This window comes from Periplaneta americana, chromosome 13 (genome assembly GCF_040183065.1).
Source record: "Periplaneta americana isolate PAMFEO1 chromosome 13, P.americana_PAMFEO1_priV1, whole genome shotgun sequence".
NCBI lineage: Eukaryota > Metazoa > Arthropoda > Insecta > Blattodea > Blattidae > Periplaneta > Periplaneta americana.
This window is the reverse complement of record NC_091129.1, coordinates 48,318,381-48,342,688: the sequence shown is the minus strand read 5'-3', so window position 1 is coordinate 48,342,688 and position 24,308 is coordinate 48,318,381. Positions and strand designations below refer to the sequence as shown.

Below are 24,308 nucleotides of genomic sequence, written 5' to 3'. Positions count from 1 at the left end.
TCATTACGGTTAGGGAAGGGAGATTCTTTATATCGTACACTAGACACCCTACAAATGCAGGCCTCACTGGTCATGGGATCAGCATGACGCAGGACCACCACAAATACCTATTCCCGTGGACGAAAATTTCTTCCATTGGTCACTTCGGGACTCGAAACTCGGATCGCGTACTTTGGAAGCGAGCACGCTATTTACATAGCCACAACAGTAGAATGAAATTATTTATCTGAAAATAAAAAAGACGTAATTTTTTAATTCGAGATTTTATGAATTTAAAGCACTTTGGAAATAAGCTGTTCAATTAACTGTGGATGTAATTTTCCAATTCTTGACAGAATTATGTCTAACTGTTATATAGAATTTAAGTACAGATTACTAATATTTCTTATTGGAATTCTTTCTTTTCCTGTAGTGGGCATTCTGTTAGATATGGAATATATGTGCGCTTTTTCAAGCAAAGCGATGCTACCACATTATAGGTACCTTAGGGCAGAGGTTCCCAACCGGTGTGTCGCAACACACTGGTGTGCTGCGCAGCTTCATGGAGTGTGTCAAGAAATTTTGGATTTGAAAAACAAATTTTATGCCATCCAGAAATCTCTTTACAACGCATTTTTTATTTGCTACGAAGTCTTTGATATGGTACATTTTATTTTGAGACAAACTTTACCAATGAAACGTGAACACCTGCAAGAATGCTCAGTTCAGTTTTTCAACCATAAGGCCACGTATAAAGAAACTCTGTGCAACCCACCAACCGCAGAGTTTAATCTTGGATGGGACTTCTTTTATGGGACATCCAGCATAGAACGCTGGAACGGCGTTCCGGCACCTTTTTGTTGCATTTTTCATCATGGAACCGAAATATGTGTGAATAACTATGTTTTTAATATAATTTTCCCTTGAATTCCGCTTAGACCTTGAAAGTCTTAGTTGGACGAAAAGTAGGTTAAAAACGACAAAATTCCCGTGCAGTGAACAGTAATCATCGCCCCGTCCGCTATAAAATATTCTACACAGAGTTCCACTACCTTTTTCTCCAGAAGAAATTTACTACTTATATTACTATTATTATTATTATTATTATTATTATTATTATTATTATTATTATTATTATTATTAATAAAATAAAATAAGTGTGTCGCGATATCGTGGGCGTTCAATAAGGTGTGTCGCCAGTCAAAAAAGGTTGGGAACCACTGCCTTAGGGTGGCTGGATGTTAAAGCGCGTGTAGTAGCAAGAATGTCAGTCCTATGTGCTGGCCGCCATTGTCCCCAGGAAAAACATGACGCTCATTTCTGTTTAGTGTAGTCGAAAGTATTAGATCTATGACTTGGACGGTAATTCGAACCGTGAAATTTCGGATTTTACGTCTTATCCGTGATGCTACAGCGTGCTTTTGACTGTAGATTTCATTGAGCAAGATCTGCATGAATAATAATTTTCCTTAGTCCTCTTTCCAAAATTGCAATCATTACTTCCTATATATATAGACGACATTAAGATATATGGATCATATGCGAAGACTAAGAGAAAGGCAGAAAATAGGAAAGACCGGAGAATGATGGGTTTGCAGTGAAAGACCTATCTTTGGGCAGAATTAGGTTTGAAACTTCAACAGATTCAGAAACTACTGATGATATAGAAATTAAATTTTATAAGTTCATGAAAAACTGAAATTTTATTTTAAAATTATAAAGTATGCAGCCATTGGAACACAGAACTTCCTGAGAATGTTTAAAGCGACATACATGTCAATCCTGGCTGAATTGAAATTTACATTTATATCTTCATAACATTTTAGCTTCGGTGCATTTAACAAGAACAATGATAATATTATAGTTTAGGAGAGTAATAAATATTCGCCAGTGGTAACTTGACGCACTACTTCTGTCAGTATGCTACGTTAAACGTTAACTAACAGGGAAGTTCATTTGGGACGCACTTAAAATTATCAGCAAGTCGTTCTTGGACAATTACTGTGCGGACAATTAAACAGCAAGAAAAATGATAAATTCGGAAGAATTTTTCATTAGAGCCTCAGTTTTGTGGAGTTTTCATCAGGAGGTACAACTTGCAACAATGTTAAGGTCATCGGTCATTGTTGTGTTACTTGCATATTCAGTCTTGTTCATTTTTCCTGGTAAGTATTTCTTTCCAAGAGCGTAGCCTACTAGTGGTTCATAATGTTAGAACAAAGAAAAAATAATATTTGTATTGAAATTTTCGTAATGTTTCGGATAAATTGATATCCATCAATCATTAAATCATTTAACAAGGAAGTGATGACATGGCGGAAGAGGGAAACATGGTGGAATACAAATTTAGCAGAAACTCAAATTGTTGTCCCTAATGAACTCAAATGTCATTAAATACATACTAAGAGATAAAACATGAATCCTTCGATCATTAGTTATTAATTGACTCTATACTGACACTGAACGGAGAGTTAAATTTCATATTTGTACGTAAAGTTTCTACGAAATATTTTCCAAATTTCATATTTAGAGACTCTATTTATTTTGTAAATGCTATATTACTCGTACTTCATTTATTTGATTCCTGTCTAATTATTATAATGACTTAAATTAATAAAAAAGGTGATAGAAGTGGTCTACGAGTACATTGTCTAGTTATAGGCCAGTAAGTTTGATTTCAATATTTTTTTAATGTTTTGAGATCCCTTATACAACAAAGTGCATAGTTTCTTTAGTTCTATATTTTCTGAAAAATTCGGATTTTGCAAAGAAATTCAAGTACTATTTTCATGAAACACTTTATAAATATTATTGATACAGCATTTGAAGAAGAAACTAAGTATGTTTAAAATTGTGTTGCTTGGCAGAAGCATTTTACTGTTTATCACATCAATTGGTATGATTTAGATGTGATTGGAAACCTTTTACCTCACTAACAGGAATAAAATTGTCAGCATAAAAGACAGATAATTTATATTACTTTATTAGTTAAAATTAGAGTACCTCAAAGGTGGATACAGGGTCCATTTTTGTTGCTATTATGATTTGCCTTTCAGCATACCCATTTTCAGTGTACTTTATGCTGTTGATAAAACGTTTGTGATACATAATCCAGGTTTTGAAAAAGTGAAATTAATTAAAAGCAATGTTCGCTGAAGTCAATGAATAGTTCTCTTGTAGTAGTATATTATTAATTCAGAAGTATTTATTATGATTACATAATCTTGTATTAAGCGATGTTCTTGTTTTAGTTACCAAGATACTTTTTATATCACAGGATTACATAGAAAAACCATAGTAATGAAAATATGTCTCAAATTGTCTAGAACAATATATGTGTTCCGAAAATTAAGGTCATGTGTCTCTTAGAATTCTTAAGATTGTACATTTTCTTTTATTCCAAATACATATCCGCTATGGAGTACATATATGTATAAGGATACGAAGCGGTGAGATCAATAACCATTCAAGTCCATTTACACAAGTTTTGAGGAAAATGCAGAAAAAAACTTTTTTTATTTCTTACCTAATTATTATTTTTTGCACGTAATATTTCCGGTTGTTATAGAGATCAAGACAAAGTAGTATAACAGCTTTTAAAGTTGTAACAATTGTGGAAATATCCAAAATTTAATTTCAAATTTGCAAAAAATGAATGGCCACAAGTGGACTTGAATGGTTATTGATCTCACCGCTTCATATGCTACAGATATTGTTAGTATCTCATTTCATGAAAAGAAAGTAGTAAGAATAATGTTAAGCAAAATGGTAAGGATTCTTGTAGATATGTATTTACTTTATTGAAAATCCTTACAATATAGGCCTATATATGCATAATTTTACAATTATTCAGTTATGTTACATATTAAAACTAATTTCAACGAAATTTACTTTAAGATGTGAAATACATTAAACGAATACAAGACATAAGAATGCTATAGATCAGCCAAAGAACAGACACAATTTGATTTCATATAGACTTATGTACGAGTATTCTATAAATGGTTCAAACATTTATAATAAACTGCCAGTAATTGCACGAACAGTACCTTCGAAAACAATTGAAAGTTGTATATATAGAAATGGTTGCTCACTACACCGTTTTATAGTTTAGAAGAATTTATGTATACTTCGATTTATGTATATTTCGTTCTATAATGTCTGACAGGAGATGTAAATATTGCCGGCAGAGGAGAAGAGAAGTATAATTTGCGTCCACCGCTGTTGTGTAACATCCGACCAGGTTCAAATCCTGGTTGGGACAAGTTACCAGTTGAGATTCTTTCCGGGGTTTTCCCTCAGCTCATTAAGAGCAAATGCTGGGTAACTTTCGGCATTACAGGACTCATCTCGCTAGCATTATCACTTTCATCTCACTGTGTTGAAATGATTGAGGAATCCCACATTGCTACGGCTGCTTATTTAAATTATGTCGTTAACATCTTTTTCAATAGAATAGTTATAATTGTTATCCATGCTTTTATCTGGCCTGTCCACTATAACTACGTGATTTCACTTAGAAAATTTTGAACTCAATTTCTTCACATCCTCAGCAACATACAATTACGACAGACCAACCCTTGGGATACAATACTTCTTACAAGTACCACACTTTCCAGCCTTTAAACCCCAGCTAAGAGTCTGACTCAGCCTTATGCCAACGCTGCCAATTCTAGCAACAGCATGGCTTGTTAATTTAAGATGGCTGTTGTACTAGACAAACAAGCGGAGGGATTAACGTAACGCAAAGTCTGCTCCTAACAACACAACAAAGTCTGCTCCGTAATTAAGTGGTTAGGTACAGCTTACAGCAGTAAAATATTTGGAAATATTCAACATTTTTTTTCATCCATTACTGTATCTTGTACAATAATTAAAATTTGTATGTGTAAAACACTGTCGTTCTGCTATATGAAAAAAATATTTTTATGATTAAAAAAAATATTTGTACGATTAAAAAAATTTTTTTTTTCAAAATTCAAAATGATGGCAATTTACTGTGCAGTGATCAAGTGTTTCCTTCATAACTCATAAACATGTTAACTTTTTCATGTTTTCTCTCTTTTATTTCATTGCTGAAACTCATGTTTTACAATACTACATTCATTAATAACTAATATTTTTTTTATTTTGTATTAGAAGAAAATACTGATATTTGACTATTTTTTTAAATGAATTAATTTTTTTATCAGACAATCTATCAGCATCATATTGTAGATATGACACGAATAAATACACACAAAAATTTTATCACAGAATTTTGAATAGTTTTTTTTAGTTATGTGGGAAACGCTTCATCACTGCATAGTGAGGATAATTTTGAAAAAAAAAAAAAAAATGTAAATAATTTTTTAAATCGTAAAAAATATTTTATTTTTCATATAGCAGAAGAACAGTGCTTTACACACACTAATTTTCATTATTGTACAAGATACAGCAATGCAGAAAAAATGTTGAATATATCCAAAATGTTACTGTTACTTGCTGTAAGCTGTGCCTAAAGAATTCAGTTGACAGTGGTAATTGATTTAGAACAGCACGCTCATCACCGAGCTCGCAAAGTCGTTTAGATGTGGCTGTGCCAACAGAAGGTGTTCACATTCAAACCGTTGAAGAATTCAAGGCCTATATATAAAATCTTACTCATTACAAAGTTGCTTCTAAACACGTCACTAGTTTCAAATCTTTGAAATGAGAACGAGCACAGTACAGACTATACAAAAATATTTGACTCATCAGTGATGAGTGATGAGTCATCACTACATTAGAGACGTCGTGTAAGTCCGAGTTAGATTTAAGCCCTGTCTCGGAGTCGGCAGATGAGGAGGAATCTTCGCTGTAACTACCACTTTCTCCATTGCGGTCTTCTTCAGAATTTCTGATGGAACTATCTAATGTTTCAGGAAGAATCTAGTCTGCTTTCCCGTATTTGTTCTCAATTGATTTGATACGATAATTTTACCAGACGTTCTAAAGGGTTTCTCTGAAGGTACTACTTTTTCATTATTTTATTCCGCCAACAATTCTCACCTCCCCCTCATTTCTTCTATCATATAAAATAGTTAAAATTCGATGGGTTGAAGCCTTGGGAGTCCCCGAAGCTTAGATAGAACATAAGGCTTTTGGGTTTCAAATACTAAGGCATGTAAGGTACTCGTATAGGATAGCACCTGACTCTGGCCGGATTCATGCAGGATGGTCCACATGTCAGCAACGAATTCAGAAATGCAATCCAGGTAGTTTGTCGGACTGGAACAGTAACAGATTATAGGGAGTAAAATGGGCCAACATATGCTTAAATGCACCGCCGTCTGGATCCTTTCGCCTAGCGTCTCGTTGTTAACTGCCTGCTCTATGCTGCCGATTTTGCGTATCATAGATGGCAGCAGCTAACATCCCCTTAACGCAATTACGTACAGTACAAGAGTTGTATGAATTATCCGGTAACACATACAAATTTCAATTTTTTTGTTTTGAATATTATTTTTACGAACATGCAAGAAAATTACATTTGACTTGATCTTCTAATTTGAACAAACACACATCCTGTTGGCATAATTCACAGTTTCAGGATCTTTTTAGACAGTGGTTTACTATAGCACACATATCGGAACACATTTTCTGTTTATTTTTTTCCAATATTTCCCAACAATGGCCTAACAAATTTCACTATGAGAATTTCGCGAACTATCTTTTAATGACTTGAGACACTACACTTCAGTAAATCACACTATGAAAGAGGTGCAATCAATTATTTATGCATAGTTTTCAATATGTGGCTCGATTTCTTACAATATGGCACATCAGTTTCAACAAATTCTTGCACATGTTTTTTTATTACCCCTTTAGATATTTAGGACTAAATTACACATTGCCGTCCGTGAGTTCTCTTTCCAGGAACTGAGACCTGGTATTCTTAAGTACATGGCAATAATCGAAACTGAAGTAAAGTTTACGATTATGATCGCATGGATGAGGGACACACGTCTTGAGTTCTCCGCCTCCAAATTGCTTAAACACAGAAACATTAGTCCTATGATTATCTGTCACTATCCTAAGTACATAGAAACCACAGTCTTCTACAGCATTTATCACTTCCTTAACTAAAAGGTAAAGATCGTAGCCTGAGGGTGGAATCGTCTCGGTTGAGGCCCCACGTTGAAGACCATTTGAGGGTGGAATGGGTCGTTATTATGGTCCTCAATCGATGATGATGTGCGGCTGATGCCCCTCACTCGCACCAACCGGCAGGTCCACGGCAGTCAGCACTCGTCCTTCGGGAAGCGCGAATAGGGTAGGCGAATTTATTATTGTTTTAAGTAGTGGGCGCCAGCCCACCCTATTTCGACGCTCAGTGTAGCATGAGATCCATTCAGGGTAGCCGAGGTACAGTTGTGGTGTAGGATGATGTCGCGAATAATACCAAGCCGGCTACTTAGAGAAAAGGCAGTGTTGATTTCGATACTATAAGTTTATTGTCGTATTCAGTTGGTAAACCCTTGAGTATGTATTTCCGGCTGAACTTGTAATTTAATGGTCGGTCGCACTTCTGTATCAACTCTATGGCAGCACTGAATATACTCTATTCCATACTATAAACGCGATCCTCGGTTCGATACTCTATAATCGAGGCTCCTATTCGGTCACTCCGCTTTCTCTCTATCCGAACGGCTACTGATGGTAATGTTGACGAGTAGCCTCGTCGATGAAAAAGTTCTGTCTATCGAGTCTTCGCCGGAAGAAAGACTAGTAAGTAGGGCCGTCGACACCAAAAAGCTCAGTATGTAGGGCCGTCGACACGAAAAAAAGCTCAGTATGTAGGGCCGTCGACACGAAAAAAGCTACTCTCCGCGCCTTGTCACCCTTATTTATAAAAACCTATCCTACGCTAAAACTAACTATCCTATTGGCTAACAACTACGTCATTTAACCGACCTAAAATCTATTATCTATTGGTCCAAAGTGACCTCATAAGCTGAACCGAGATCTCTTCTCATTGGTCGCGCAATACGTCATCTGTAAATTTATACTTTGGACTTCCCACAACATCAAATTAGTTAGTAGATTTTTCGAGAATACCCGTTCTTTTGGAAAACCCCGAGCTTTGCAATTGCTTTCCCACGAGTCTTGTCCAGCTTCCGGATTCTTCGCTTGAATGAGTCTCTCCATACAAAACCCCGCACAAGGTGGCCATAAATCTGTCGGAATCTGCTAAGTGACTCGGTAAGACGAAACACCTGCTTGGGAAACTAATTCTAACAAAGTCGCTAAAACTTCCCCGCGAATACATGTAACTAAAATACGGTGATATCAACCTCGCTATGAAATCTGTCTCTCCGTCTCCTAATTACTGCTTCAAGCCCTGCAGACCTCTAACTAGAAAATTAGCCGCGGGAATTGTGTACTTTGTAGGCAGACCGTTTACCACAAAACAGAGTAGCTTGTTTGCTAACATAGGATATTTTTCTATGCTTGAGTCATACAACCCGTCAGTATTGACTGCTTCAATGAATTTATCAGTTGTCCTGTCATAGATAAAGCGTTCCTTTATTGCCATTTCTTCAACGATAACTGAGACAATCTTCTCTGCTGGTTGCAGGATCTCACACTCAGCTTTAAGCCTGTCCTTTACCTACTTTGAAAGGTCCACATCACAGTCAGTATGTCCCATGTACCTGTCTAGAGTACTTCGTGAAGGAGCTGAAATAAATCCGGAAGTTCTACCATGCTCATAACCCTTAGGGGATGCTATTCTCCACGCAACACAGTATAGAATAGATTGTTCTGACCACTCCGGTTTTTTCCTTTCGTAATTATGAATTTGGTCCAATAGGTAGACAGCTTTCTGATTCTTTTCGTTTGGAGCCTCTTTTATTATATCAATTTTCTTTATTTCTGGACACTCGTCGAGCTTTTTCTGTGCATTTTCAGGTTCAGATTTTACGTCTGCCAATTGTTTTTGCAGTCTCTGTATTCTGGATCAAAGCCTACTATTTATTATCCTTTGGTGAGCATTATTTCTTGTCGGAAAATCAACTTGAATTCCGATGCCACTCTCTACTTGCCTTTCATTCCACTGTTGATTGTTTGTCGTTCTTCTCGATGTGTCCTTTCTGGTATTTTTTCCGTGGAGTTCTTGCTGTTTTGACGATAGCTAGGATAATCAAGAAATATGGTTGGTACAACACCAGGCTTTAAAATCTTTCTTTTACAATTTTCCCTATAGTTTTCTTCTTGAAAATGAAGGCTACAAACACGTGCATAATCGGATGGAATTCACTTACTTCCTTTGGCATCACATTGTCTTCTTATGATAGCTAGCCACCTTTCTCGAAGTTCTTCTGCCAAGGGAATGTCATGAAATATTATTCCTACCGAAATAGATTTTTCCTGTTTGGATTTACAAAAAGGTACACAAAAATTAACCATTTTCAACCATTACTACGTTTGCGACTATGTAAATTTGTGCGTGAAGCTCAAACACCGACATGTACAGATACGCACTGCTATACACCACACCAATGTATTGATATGTGTGCGTTGGGTGGCGCCTATAGCGGAGAATTATGTCAATACATGTGTATGGCGGGTTCCATGTTAAACTATAGCATAGAGCAGGCAGTTAACAACGAGACGCTAGGCGAGGGGACCCAGACGGCGGTGCTTAAATGTATGGATCTATCACGGGTTCAATCGTCAAAAGCCATACAGCCGACACAAATGAAGTCTATGAAAAGTGACACAGCGTATTTCGTATTAAGGCTCATTCACAATGAAAATTAAACATAATATAAGCGATAACTTAAATTGTAAACGTTACAGTAAAATCAAGAAAATTCACGATGGGAACATAAACATAACTGCAAAGATTCTTGGTAACCATGGAAACATAACAACGACGTCATTTCCTCATATTTTGTCCTATACTTCAGCGCTCCACGATTGTGTACTGTTTGCAAGTCACGTAAACATAAGCATGAAAGTTTGGAGTTTGCAAACTTTCACATTAACGTCTAAAGGCAATGTTTATGTCAATGTTTATGTGAATCATTGTGAATGATCCCATTTGGTAACCTGGGCGCAAACTTCTGTGTTTATGTTACGGTTATGTTTAATTTTCATTGTGAATGGGCCTTTACTGACCATGTGTCTGACTAATATGTTTATGACAGCATATGTGGCCCTTTTCATATGAAGGAATGGCACGGGTGCTTGGCAAAACATAATTGAATGAATGTTTAACATTCTATTCAGTTAACTGTTTGGTGCAATCGTGATGGATAATGATGACTTACAAAAGGATTTATTGGGGAGCTGTGATATCATACAGCGGTTATCCTAAAGGATATAAATTTTATGCTAACCCCCAGCTAAACATATTTTCAAGCCATACCAGCTTTCTACATTAAGTTTCGCTGAGTATCCAGATTTCGAGCAGGCACACTCGACCCTGTATCAGTCTCCTCCGCATATTTCACAGCCAGTCAGCTGTCGGCTATCGGCTCTCGGGGATTGATATTGAGTGGAAATTATACAAAATTATATTGTTGACTAACTTGGGGAAAGGAAGGAACCTCGAAAGAGACCTAAGTGCCATCTTATCAATCAGAATTGTTACTAGGGATGTTTCAATAAAAATTACCAATCCTCACCGCAATTCATACCTGGATCGCTTGCTTGACAGGCCGAATATCTACACTATTGTGCCACTCGTACTTATGCTGTGTTATAATTTAAATAACGGTTCAGATATAGACCTATTATCCAGCAAGTTCACGATCTCAAGTTTGCGTGTATCAACACCATGTTTAGAAATATTACAGTGTCCGAAATCAAAGCAACATTTTCATATATGTTAATATACACGTTAAATCGCTTACGCCAGTCCTCGGACCACCACTGATAACTACCCACTGCTGGCCATTGTCATATATACCTTCTTAACTTCTCCTCTTTCTGCCGCGACTGTAATGCTCAATCCCATCTGTGCACGTTTTTCCAAGTTTTGACCGAAACTTTTGAGTCACAACACATAGGGTAGAGTAGCATAAATCGCACGGCATCCTAAATGGCACCACTGCTAGTTTAAAACAAGTTACTGTAGTAGTGTAGCATCTAGTGGTATTGTTACAATCTACCGTATGAACTTCTACCATGTCACTTGATTTCTACTACTTCTTTGTGCTAACAACGTGGTGATAGAGTATTTAATATAATCGCTCAGGTGGATGTATATTTAGCTAACATTTTGTAACTAAATAACGGATTTGTATGCAAAGGAATCCATAATCTTAAGATTTTATTGGTTAAAAGAAATATTAAAGAACATTTAACTTAGAAGGATTTTCGAACATGTGGTGATTATAGGCTAGAATGAAGGAAATAATAACTTATGACGTAGTTTCTTAATTCGCACCACTTTGTAGGTGTCTAATTCGCACCGGTGCGATATGAGCAACTGTAGCAATTCTAGGCGTACAAAAGAAGGCCAAAAAATTTTAACTGAACGAGGAATGCATCAGGTGGGTGCAATATCAAGTGGTGAAAAGGGCTTTAATACAACAAGTGCGTGTTGTACAAGCTCACCAGATATTTTGTGCCACCTATGAACATTTTTAAACGTCAAACAATGCATCCTACATTATCAGCTGGTGTTCTTCCAGGATCGTTATTTGTTTGCTCTGATTCAGGTTACATCAACAGTGAACTATTTGTCGAATAGCTCAAACATTTTATTTGCCACTCAAACCTGCCATAGAAAAAAGTGCTGCTTCTGTATGTCCACCTATACGAACCATTCCAAAAATTTAGAAGCTAGATTATCTCGGGAAAATGATGTGCTCCTATTTCAGCTTCCTCGTCATAATACTCAGAGGCCCAGCCTTTAGATGTTTCTAACTTCAAACTATTTCAGACAGCTAAATCATGAAGCAGTTCTTAGGTGGCTTCGAGATAATCGTGGAAAAAAGGTGACGCAGTTTACAGTTTGGACTGCCTGGTGAAGCACATGGCAAATGTGTAACAATAAAAAATGCATGAAGGAAGTTTAAATGTTAGGTAATTTATGCTCTATTTTTTCAATTTCATTTGAAGATGCGTTACTCCCTTTCATTAATTTCAATAAACTTGTAATTTGCATTTATTACATTATTCATTATTCATATTAAATACTGTTCAATATTAAAAGCTTTCCTTCATCCTGTTCCCTGCAGTTAAAGATGTGCGATTTAAGAAACCGCAGGTGCTATTTAGTAAACTAGTTGCTTAAATGGCACCATTGACAAGTGTTTCGAAAATGTCATTCTACTTCAAAAATATTAAATCAAATTCAAGGATTGTTTTTTACATGAAAGGTAAACGTTCTGGGAATGTATTTCTGTAAAGAATGCAGAAAATAAAAATTGTATTGTTCAATAAAAGTTATAAATGCTAACGTGGTGCAATATACGCAACCTTACCCTACTAATATGAATCAAGCTTCATTTTAAGAGAATATTATCTTGCTTACTATATTATGACAAAAATAATAATCTGTAAGCTACTTATTGTGTATTATATTTATATAATATAAATCTGTAATAATGAGACATATTTTATTTGCAGGCACGCAGAATGTCCATGCCGCACCTAAAGATGCAGTTGCGAGTACAGTTAGTCCCAATGTAACTGTTACGACAATACATCCGAACCACTCAAAAAATGTAAGCAACACATGCTGACAAAAAATCTGACGACTATATAACTTAAAAAGTGCTTTATATCTTAATTCTGAACGAATAGATAAATATATTTCTATTAAGAAGGTATTAAAGCATACTTTGAAACTCGTTCTTCCGTTTTAGTTCCATGATGAACATGTCATAACCAATTCTAAAAATTCAGTGATATAGGTGATAAAATTTCGGGTAGTCAGCCGAGTTAGCTTTGTGATAGCGCGTCTGCCTCCAGATTAGCAGGCTCAGGTCAGATAATTTTGTGTAAAATTTCTATCTCGGGACAATACAAATTTCAAAGCAAACAAAAAGTTTAAGTACTTTATAAAAAGAAGTTCCATCAATGTGACAATTGGGATTGATGTAGCTAGCAAATCTTGTCAATCCTGGGTCGAATGTTTGAGCATACAACTCATAGATCGGCTTCAATGTTAGATAGACAAATTCTGCAACTTGATTTTATATTGTTCATTGCCGAAAATGTCTACTCACACAAGTACGGTGTTGAGAATGGCAACAACATTGCAATAGCTTTCTTTGATATAGATGGATAATGTTCTGTAATGCATAATCAGGAAGAATCCCACATAATAAATTGGGCTCATTGCCAATGTAGAATCACAACACAAATCAATTAGTTCTTCTCTTTCTGCTGCCGCCAGATCCAAATCTTCAACTCTATCAGCAAAGTAAAAATCAAAATCAAAATGCGTCATAATCCAGTCTAGGTTTGTTGTGGACAGCGATGGAAAATAGTTTTTAATTTTTTCTTCCAAGTTCACAATATGCTAGGCAATCAATTATTACAACTCTTCAACTTCATTTCCCTAAATTATGTTCTGCAATGTAGGGAATTCGATAGATCTCCTTTCGAAATAGAGTACTTCCAGGAACTGAGTTTCCTCTGGAAACCTTTAATTTTGTTTGTCGACGTAATTATATTCCCTTGGCGTCCTTGTAGTGACAATTTTAGATCGTTCACTTTTTTTAATATGTCTGCAAGCCAAGCCAATTTAAAACACCAGCTTTCGTCGTTCAAGAATGCAATAAATAAAAGGTGCCCCTCCTCAAGAAATGTACATGACTCTTCCTTCAGTTCAAGAACTCGATTAAAAACTTGGCCCCTGGATAACCACCTTACCTCTGTGTGGAAAAGTAAGGTCTTATGGACTGAATTCATATTATGACAAAGTTTCTAAAAAATTCATAGGGCTACCTTTACAGGACGAGATTTTATAAATGTCACCATTTGTACAACGCCATCGAGGACTTTAGACAACTCTCCTCCAATTGTCTTACCTACTAATGCTTTCCTTTTATATCTCTGTATTTAAAAAAAATACAAATCGATGCCGAAGTATCGATTTCTCCCATAAAGAGGAAGATTTCGTGGTAGTATTACAAACATAGGAAGTACTTTAAAACTCAACATTTACAACACAAATTTTGTTCCTGAAATATATCTAAATATTTTATAATACTCGTTGGTTACATGTAAATTTTTCATCGGTGCCATTTTCTACTCACGCCTCATGAAACAACTTTTGGCATCCTCCAACAAACTGAAACCAAAGTTCTGCAGCATTGTCATCGTAGTAATATCCACTATACGCGGTACAATAGATTTTCTTTTGGATTGTCCAGATTGTTTGATGAACCAGCCTCCTCTCCGTACACGCCGAGCATAAGATGGCTTCCATCTGTAGGAAGGCCTAACTTCTTTTTGCTCTTTAGTCTCCTTCAGCTGTTTCCTATAGTTTTCAGACGTTATAACGTCTGAATCTTGCAGTTTTCTCTTTTTCCACCAGATGAAGTATTAGCAGCGTAACTGGCGACAGTTCCTCAATGGTGAAGAATTAGACAGGCCTAAATATTCTTGCGCAGATGGTGTCTGTGGTGTTCTTGAGAGAGTGGTAATGTATTCATCAACGCGAATTTCACATCAATTTTCGGCTAGAACAGATCGTTCACAAACATGCTATCCTGCAGTACGTCAGGATGTCAATTCTTTAAAGTTATTTATTATTAATTCATATAGCCTTCAGAATCAAGGCGAAGGATATTTTATTTTATTTTATTTTATTTTAAATCCACCACCAACAGAAGCAGGCTTCCAATTACAGGTGCACAAATTATTATTATATAGCATGCCCAACTAATTGATTTTCCATGTTTGTTTCGAGAGTTGTGACTTTTCCTATTTTTCCGAATGGCTTATCAATGAAAATTAAAATATAAAGTTTAATTAAGATTGGTTCAATGGAAGATGAGTAGTTTCATACATGCAGGCAGACACACAGAGAGAAAAACAGATAGACTGACAAGGTGGCACTAAAAACTCTATGAAGATTGCAAAGTGTCCCAAGACAAAAAAAAACACTACAATTTTGATGGAGACAGCACCACAGGTCATGTACGAAGTACCAACGAAATCAACACACGTTCAGATCTCCCCAAAACACAGTGTCGAAATCTCCCTGACGTACACCTTCATTCAAAAGACGATAGCAAACCCGAAAGGAAGATATTTTTTTTTAGTCTAATCACTCTGGGACCTTCACTAACCTGTAAACATGCTATATAATAATAATTTGTGCACCTACTAATATCAAGCATGTCCAGTCAAAGTACAAGAAACTAAAGTTGGTATCTTATATTTCGTGACCGAAAAGAAAAGTGTAACTCACATTCAATGTGTTTATTGCCTTCTGTGAACATAAAACATAAGCTGGAGCCAATACGATTCACTTACACAGAGATTACAGACATAGTCAAAACAGATGTCATATAGTTCGAGCTTTTCCACTAGGAACAAAACTAGCAATGGCTACTTTTCTTAAAAGTGTCGATATCCTCCAAATGTCGAGATCTCCCATAACGACCCTAATATAAAAATATATAACAATAACATAAAATAAGTTATAAATAAATTACATTAAATATTGTAATCTAACTAGATAAATACGGTTCTCTATAGAAAAGGAATAAATTGTAACCAGACGTGAGTTGTTCGCAATCATGAACATGATAATATTCATGAAGACATTGAACAGTGCAGCTGTAAAAAGGAAAGCAAGTGAGGACTTATGAACACATCTATGCAAGAATATATTATATCCAGTGGAGAAAAATGTCCCTAAAAATTAGACGAATTAACATTACGGGATTTTAACTACTTGAAATAAAGTGCATAGTGTGTAAGAAGAAAACTCCGCCAAAATCTCTCAAAAACAATAACAAAAGCATGTTCTTCTTTAGAAACCTGTGATGCAAAATCTGCAAAGGATGAACATTTTGTACTGTGTGTTGATAGTGTTAATAATATTGTAATCTGTTCTTGCAAAAATAATTTGGATGTGCTCACTGGGAATGATAATATTTATCTACATAGATGGCACTTTCGAGTATTGCCCCAGATATTTCACTCATTTGTTTACGATTGTGCTGCAAAATGATCAGCATATTCCGGTAGTATTCAGTTTGCTTCAGCGTAAGAAAAAAAGTTTTTAACTTCATTAGACTGAGATGTCAGGCTTATAACCCGAAACATGTAATACTAGACCACGAAAAAGCTATTCGAAATGCTACAAGTGAAACTTATAGACTGTCGATTCCATCCAGCTGAGGCTTGGTTCCTAAAAATGCAGGAGTTAGGACTATCAAGTCATTATAAAAACGAAACAGAAGTTGGAAAGCGGATTCATTATACTTTTGGAATGCGGTTTTATCCTCTGACGAAGTTCCATATTGTTTTACGGAGGACCTGATGTATATTAAACCTAAAAACGAAAAGTGAAATCTTTATTCGGATTATTTAGTGGATAATTATATCGATGCAAGTAGTTCGATGCCTACATCCTTGTGGGCAGACTAAATTGAAGAACTACGAATGTGTGTGAGACCTTTCATTCTAGCTTGAATTCATTAATTTATCATATCTATCCTGATTTCTTTAGTGTAGTTGATGCTCTGATAGAAATTCAAACTCAGACATATGTAAAATGAAATACGAAGGGTGATAATGGGAGAAACAGGGATAAAAAAGTAAGGGCTCTACAAATCCTAGCAGATAGAATTAATAAATTAAAACAAAATGATATTACAAGGCTTAATTTTGTACAATGTTCAGGTTGTTATTATAAGCAACTAGTTACAGTGACTAAAAATGAACCAAGATTTTATTACTCGATTAGGTTTAGTCGATTAGGCAGTGACATATTGTGACGTAATGCTATAATATAGTGACATAATACTACAATATATAGAATCTAATGTGTGAATGTTTCTGATAAAGGCGTTTAATTAAATCATACTTTTTACATATGTACACTGCAAGTGGGCAAGCACACGGTGACAGTGGTATACACTATATAAACAATACACAATAAAATTACAATACGCAATACAATTATACAATACACAATACAATTATATACACAATACAATAAGAATACACAATACAATTTAACACAATAATTAAAATTAATAATAATACATTCAATAAGTGAACCTAATTCTACAATACAACCTATGTATATATGTATAGGCCCTACATAAGTTTCACATTGGTACTGATAATAATCTTTCACTTTACTCTCATCTCACTCACTGTAGTGGCACTATGACGCATTTCACTGACACTTTAGGACATATTTTACTGACACTCTATAACACATTTCACTGACACTATAAATTATCACTGATCGGAACTATTGACTGCACTGTAATAAGACTAATAATTACACCCTTATGCATACTTATAAACAGAGCTACATTTAAAGTAAACATTTCTAGTCTAAGACCCTTTTACACGCTATTTTTAAATAATTTACAATTATTCAAACCAAGGGAATAACTCGTCAGGCTAAATAAATACATGTCACATTAAGCAATTTATATGTTAAATGTCACCTTAATTTTAATTTACACTTTATACACAACTTTTTAAATTATTCTTGAATCTCCCTAAGGAAGGACAGCCCTCAATGACCGCTGCAGGTAGGTCATTCCAATCATTTATAGTTCTATATAAAAATGAGAATTTACCTACATCCGTTTCTGTTTCCTACATTTGATTTTAAAATCATGATCGTTCCTGCCATAGTACGTTGGCTTCTCTAACCGAGCAGTTATGTCTACCCGTGCTTTCTGACCTAGATGTGCTCTATACAATGGTGTTATTCTAGTTTTCCTACGTCTGTTTTCCCAAGTTTCCCATTTAAGTTCTTTTATCGTATCGTTTCCATCTTCTCTTTTACCTTTAACAAATTTAGTTGCCCTATACTGGATTCTTTCTAAGGAATTTATGTAGTTCCGTATTCCATTAACGGTCGCACTAACGTTAGATATGCTATTTCCCTCGATTTGGGGCTAGACTTTTTCAAGAGTCTCATAATAAAGTGAAGTGCCCTCCAGGCTTTATCCGTAACATTATCAACATGCTCTCCTCAAGCAAGTTTGGAGTTTAAATACACTCTTAGGTATTTACAATATTGTTCTTGCGGAATTACAACACCACTGAATTAGTCATTTACGTATATTATAAAGAGTAATGGCCCCAGAACGCTGCCCTGTGGCACCCCTGAACTTACAAAGAAGAGAATGCGGAGTTCATTTATATTTTTCGTGGGCAGGTAAAAAAAGTGCGAAATTCGATGTCGCTCTTTTTATCTCCGTAAAAGTATGCTTACTTATGTCTCCACAACCATCTGACAAGAAAAGCTTGACAGAAACGAAGGTAAGAAATAGCATGTAGGTATAGCAGTCGTGTCCGATATCTATCAGTCACATCCGCTCCCCTCACATTCAGTGGAGTACATTAATTTAATAAGTATTGAATAATATTGGATGAAGGTAAATGGAATGGGATGAAGATAAATGCAAAATGAGGCGAAGACCATGGTCCTAGGAAGAAAAATAAAGAAGCTAAACTTGCGAATTTTAAAAGAGGCAGTAGAGCAAATGGACAGCTTCAAATAAGTTACTATAAGCAGTAACATGAGTTGCTGCCAGAAGGCAAAAGGAGAATAACAATGGCTAAGGAAGCTTTTAATAGAAAAATGAGCATTTTCTGCATACCTCTGGAAAAAGAACTAACAAAGGGACTAATGAAGTGCTTTGTATGGAGTGTGGCATTGTATGGGACATAAACATGAACATTACGACGAAGTGAAGAGAAATGAATAGAAGCATTTGAAATGTGAGTAAGGATAAAAATGGAACGTGTGAAGAGGTCAGACAGAATAAGAGATGAAGCTGTGTTAATAAGAGTGGGTGAAGAAAGAATGATGATGAAACTGATCAGGAAGAGGAAAAGGAATTGGTTGGATTACTGGCTGACAAGAAACTGTCTACTGAAGGATGCAATGGAAGGAATGGTGAACGGGAGAAGAGTTCGGGGCAGAGGAAGATATCAGACGATAGAAGACATTAAGATATATTATATGGATCATATGAGGAGACAAAGAGGATGGTAGAAAATAGGAAAGATTGGAGGAAGCTGGGTTTGCAGTGAAAGACCTGCCCTTGGGAAAGCACTGAATGAATGAATGAATAATTCATTTAAGTAGCAGTAAATTTGATAAAATAACAGGTAACAATTGGAATTTTAATAGCAACAATAACGGCAATAATAATAATAATAATAATAATAATAATAGTAATAATAATAATAATAATAATAATAATAACCTGTTTAATATTTTCCATAATGTTATATTTAATAATTTTCTACACATAAAACATAATAATAATAATAATAATAATAATAATAATAATAATAATAATAATCATAATAATAATAATAATAATAATCATCATCATCATCGTCATCATCATAATAATAAGTTTAGCTTTCTTTTATTAAACGTGCTAACCTTTGGTGAACATGAATTTCCATCGAGTCTAGAAATGTAAGACAGAAATATTCAAAGGCACAAATTAGAATTTTTGTGAAAATCTCGAAACAATTACGAAATATTAAGGGAGAGGACATTCGAAAATCGGAAATTAACAAATGCTATAAGAAATAAAAACGAGATAATCTATTGACTGGCCATGAGAAGGTTGTGATGCATTACCAAAATTTATAGTGGTATCTTATAGTACCCTTATCTCACCTAATATATTAAAAAATATTACCTTGTATACCATTAGACGGATGTCTAGATCTAAAACTAACATTTTGCACGCTACAGATCCGAGTTTAAATGCCAACAACCCCAAGTAAAAATTTTGATTAAAAAGTGACTTGTTGGGGTAGTTAGTGTGAGACAAGAATTTCGTTGTTTGAAGAAATATGTACCACCGAAGTAGCTCAGGCGGTAGCGCGTTTGCCTGCTGATCCGGAGTTGCGCTCTAGCGTGATTTCAATTCCCACTTGGAGTCATTACCTGGCTGGGTTTATTCCGTGCTTTTTTTCTCCAACCGTAAGGCGAATGTCAGATAATCTATGGGGAATCCTATGCCTTATCATAACATCTCGCTATCACCAATCCTATCGACACAAAACAACACAGTAGTTGGTACAGCGTCGTTAAATAAATAAGTAAAAGGACATATATATGCGGAACAATTCTCGTGGCATTGCAGAAGTTTCTTTGTGGCAAAAGAGGATACAAAGCATAGTAAACGCAACAAAGAGATGTGAAGAATTTGTTAGGAACCAAATGACGTACAAACGTACAAGCTCCGAATGAAATAAAAAAATGAATAAGGCAACTTCGGTTCCCAAGATTAATGACTTTAAGTGACATATTTGTGCATTTATGTTTTGAGTATTAGGCTTACAATGACTATATTCTTGCATGTACAAGGCACGCTTGCTTCTAGCCGACAAGATTTCGTATCCGTAGATGTCGTCGCAGAGGACTACGTAAGTCTTCCTGAATATAATAGGGCGCTCATATAATAGACCTTTATTAAAAAAAAAAAGAGTACCAGAACTTTCAAATCACAAAAGCTAGCGAAGTATGAATACAGATTTGAAAAGCTCGTGATTATTTACGTATTTCTGTCGAAATATAAGTAGATCAAAATATAACGTACACATAAATTAAAGAGTACATAGACAGCTTTCTATTTGTGTAAATAATTTTGTCCATAGTAAATATTTTATACTCCGCTAGGCCTACATAATTAAGACATACAAAACATGTAACAATTTTAGTTCACTCCTCATATTCAATGTATGAAATATTCACTCGCAATAACAATACAAATCTGTTTTCTTTTCTTTACACAGGCAGTGGATTCTATAAAAGACAAAGTAATCATTGCCATCACAGACGCACTGACTACGTTTGAGAAGCTGTGGAGCGATTTAAGGAAGAACTTGTTTAGTCCCTTGAAAGTTCTAAGCAACACTCTGAACTCCACAAATGCAATGAAGATCCTGAATCGTGGGAATGTTAACGTGAGCATCTCGGAGCCCGTAGCCATCAGTGCAGCTCCTAGCAACGTAACGGTCACCACGAAGAAAGCTGCGTAAACCTTGGATTACTCAGCTCTAATGACAAGGAAGGTTTTCTTGGTTTCCACAGGATTTTATTTGTGCAGTCCACTTCATACCATGATAAAAAGGAGTGTGGTATTCATACGTTTGGCAGGTACATTTACAAATTGGCCTTGTAAATGTGTAACATTATAGCATATAAATATATTAGTTGTTGTTTGGCTCATACGTGTACTAAGCACAAAAAGATAAAATAAATTGCAAAATAAAATAATCACATGGATGTCATGACTACGTATTTAATTTCATGATCCCAATTGAAACTCTTATAAAACTGTAAACTGTAGGTTAATTAATTAATCAGTTAATTCATTCATTCATTCATTCATTCATTCATTCATTCATTCATTCATTCATTCATTCATTTATTCATTCAGGGAAGATATTCACATATTTATTCTCTTTCCACAAGATATATAAGATGCCATTTCATTTCATTTCATTTCATTTCATTTCATTTCATTTCATTTCATTTCATTCAGTGTGCCCAAGGGCAGGTCTTTCACTTCAAATACAGCTTTCTCCAATCTTTCCTATTTTCTACCTTCCTCTTTGTTTCCTCATATGATCCATATATCTTAATGTCGTCTATGATTTGATATCTTCTTCTACTCCAAACTCTTCTCCCGTTTATTATTCCTTCCAGTGCATCCTTCAGTAGGCAGTTTCTTCTCAGCCACTGACCCAACCAATTCCTTTTCTTCTTCCTGATCAGTTTCACCATCATTCTTTCTTCACTCACTCTTTATAACCAGCTTCATTTCTTATTCCGTGTGACCACTTCACACGTTCCATTCTTCTCCTTACTCACATTTCAAATGCTTCTATTCGTTTCTCTTCAATTCGTCCTAATGACCATGTTTCTGCCCCATGCAATGTCACACTCCATACAAAGCACATCATTAGTCTCTTCCTTAGTTCTTTTTCCAGAGATCCGCAGAAAATGCTCCTTTTTCTATTAAAAATTTCCTCGGCCATTGCTATCCTCCTTTTGACTTCCTGGCAGCAGATCATGTTATTGCTTATAGTACACTCCAAGTATTTGAAGCTATCCACTTGTTCTACTGCCTCATTTAGAATTCGCAAGTTTATCTTCTGCATTTTTCTTCCTATGACTATGCTCTTCGTCTTATTTGCATTTACCTTCATCCCATACTGCTCACAGCTGTCAGTATCATTTCCTCTTCTGATAACAAAGACATATCAGCGAATCTTATGCATTTTATTCTTCTTCCTCCTACTATCCTACAGGGTAGGTGATAAAGGACATCCTTGACGTACTCCTTTCACAATTACTTCCTTCTGACATTTATTCTCCTATCCTGACTTTGACTGGTTGTTTCATATAAAGATTACTGAAGAGTCTTCTCTCTTTCCAGTCACACCAATTTTCTTTAGGATCCCCATCAGTTTATTCCAGTCCACTCTGTCAAAAGCCGCTTCTAGGTCCACAAATATTACATACACGTCTTTATTCTTCTCTAGATATCTTTCACTGATTGTCCGTAATAGTCCAATTGCATCTTTCGTACCTTTCCCCTTCCTGAAGCCAAATTGCTCTTCTTCCAACTGTTCTTCCATGTTAGAATATAAACGTCGACTCAGTATTCGCAAGAGAATCTTCGCCGAGTGCGATATTAGACTGGTAGTCCTGAATTCCTTACACTTCTTGGCATTATTTTTCTTCGGTATTGGAATCAACACAGTCTCTGTAAAATCTTCGGGCCATTTGACTTTCTCATATATTTCGTTGCATAATGATAGAATTTGATTCTTCTCTTCACCCAAGCATTTCACTAATTCAATGGGAATTGCATCAACTCCTGTTGCTTTCCCGTTCTTCATTGCCTTAAGCGCTAGTTCATCTTCTTAGCTTAAAATTGAAATATCTTCTTCGTCTGTTGATACGTCTTGTTCATCTTCTATAGCTAAGCCATCTAGACGATTCCTCGTCTCATATAACTCTTCTACATATTTTGTCAATCTGTTTATTATTCCTTGTTTGTCTGTTATTTCATTTCCGTTATCGTCCTCTATCAACCACATGGATTCCCTCTTCTTATTTGTGAAGTCCAAACATATAACTTCGCGGTATACTAATTCGTATTTTACTGTTCTCTCTAGATCCTCTATTTCTTCACATTTCTCTTTCATCCAATCTTATTTTGCTTTATCAGTTTCTCTTCTTAGTTCGTTGTTCAGTTTCCTGTAGTTTCTTCTACCTTCTTCTGCGTTGATTTTTTTCCATTTTCTCCTCTTCTCCATTTTCTTCAACATTTTCCCTGTGACCCACGATTTCTTAATTCTCACCCCTTTTATGACCCTATTGTTTCTTCTGCTGTTGTCTGCATACAACTGTCTGTATAAGTCCAGTACTCATTACTATTGTCAGGTGTAGATTCTAATGCAGCAGCTATCTCTTGAAAATTTGCTTCAAATTTTCTCCTGCCCTCTTCGTTCTTTAGTTTTTCCATGTTCAATTTCTTCGTCATATGTCTTCTTCTTATCTTCTTCAGACGAATAACTACTTCGTCTAGCAGCAGGACATGATCTGAGTTAATATCGGCGCCTGTAGAGTCTTTGCACTTTTTAAACAATTTCGGAATCTTTCCTGTATCAGTATATAGTCTATCTGATATCTCCTTTCGTCCCTTGGACATGTCCGTCTCTATCTTCTTCGTTTTTGTTGTTGGAATAATGTATTTCGATTGCATTTCTTTTACAGAAATTCACCAAATATTCTCCTCTATCATTTCTTTTTCCCAAACCATATATTCCAACTGTTCTTCCATCTTGTCGTTCTCCTATAAATGGATTCCAATTGCCCATTAGGATTACGCATGCTCCCTTCTTCTTCTTCTTCTTCTTCTTCTTCTTCTTCTTCTTCTCAACTATCTCTTCTATCTTGTCATAGGTTTCTTCCCTTCCTCGTCTGCTAATCCGCTATGTGGCATATAAACTTGCACTAGCACTAAGTCCATCTTCTTCCTTTGTAGTCTCACCATTATCATTCGGTCATCTACATAACGCACTGATATCACTTATCTTTCACTGTGGTCCCAGTAATACACCAACATCAGACTTCCTTTCCACTCACCATTTGA

At 35.6% G+C, this 24,308-nt stretch overlaps 1 protein-coding gene across 1 annotated transcript; it reads left to right on the top strand.

The window, feature by feature from the left end:
• The first annotated feature begins 1,997 nt into the window (after positions 1-1,997).
• On the top strand, positions 1,998-21,427 carry LOC138711568 (uncharacterized). Its single transcript, XM_069842731.1, has 3 exons — positions 1,998-2,144; positions 12,583-12,680; positions 20,935-21,427. Exons 1-3 carry the CDS (start codon positions 2,009-2,011, stop codon positions 21,178-21,180), a joined length of 480 nt encoding a protein of 159 aa, XP_069698832.1. The 5' UTR covers positions 1,998-2,008; the 3' UTR covers positions 21,181-21,427.
• The last annotated feature ends 2,881 nt before the right edge of the window (positions 21,428-24,308 follow it).

Excerpts from the sequence above, each read along its gene's own strand:
- LOC138711568 (XM_069842731.1), top strand. The coding sequence starts at position 2,009 with ATGATAAATTCGGAAGAATTTTTCATTAGAGCCTCAGTTTTGTGGAGT. Across the intron at positions 2,145-12,582 it reads AGTCTTGTTCATTTTTCCTG|GCACGCAGAATGTCCATGCC; the intron begins GTAAGTATTTCT and ends TTTTATTTGCAG. Across the intron at positions 12,681-20,934 it reads ATCCGAACCACTCAAAAAAT|GCAGTGGATTCTATAAAAGA; the intron begins GTAAGCAACACA and ends TTCTTTACACAG.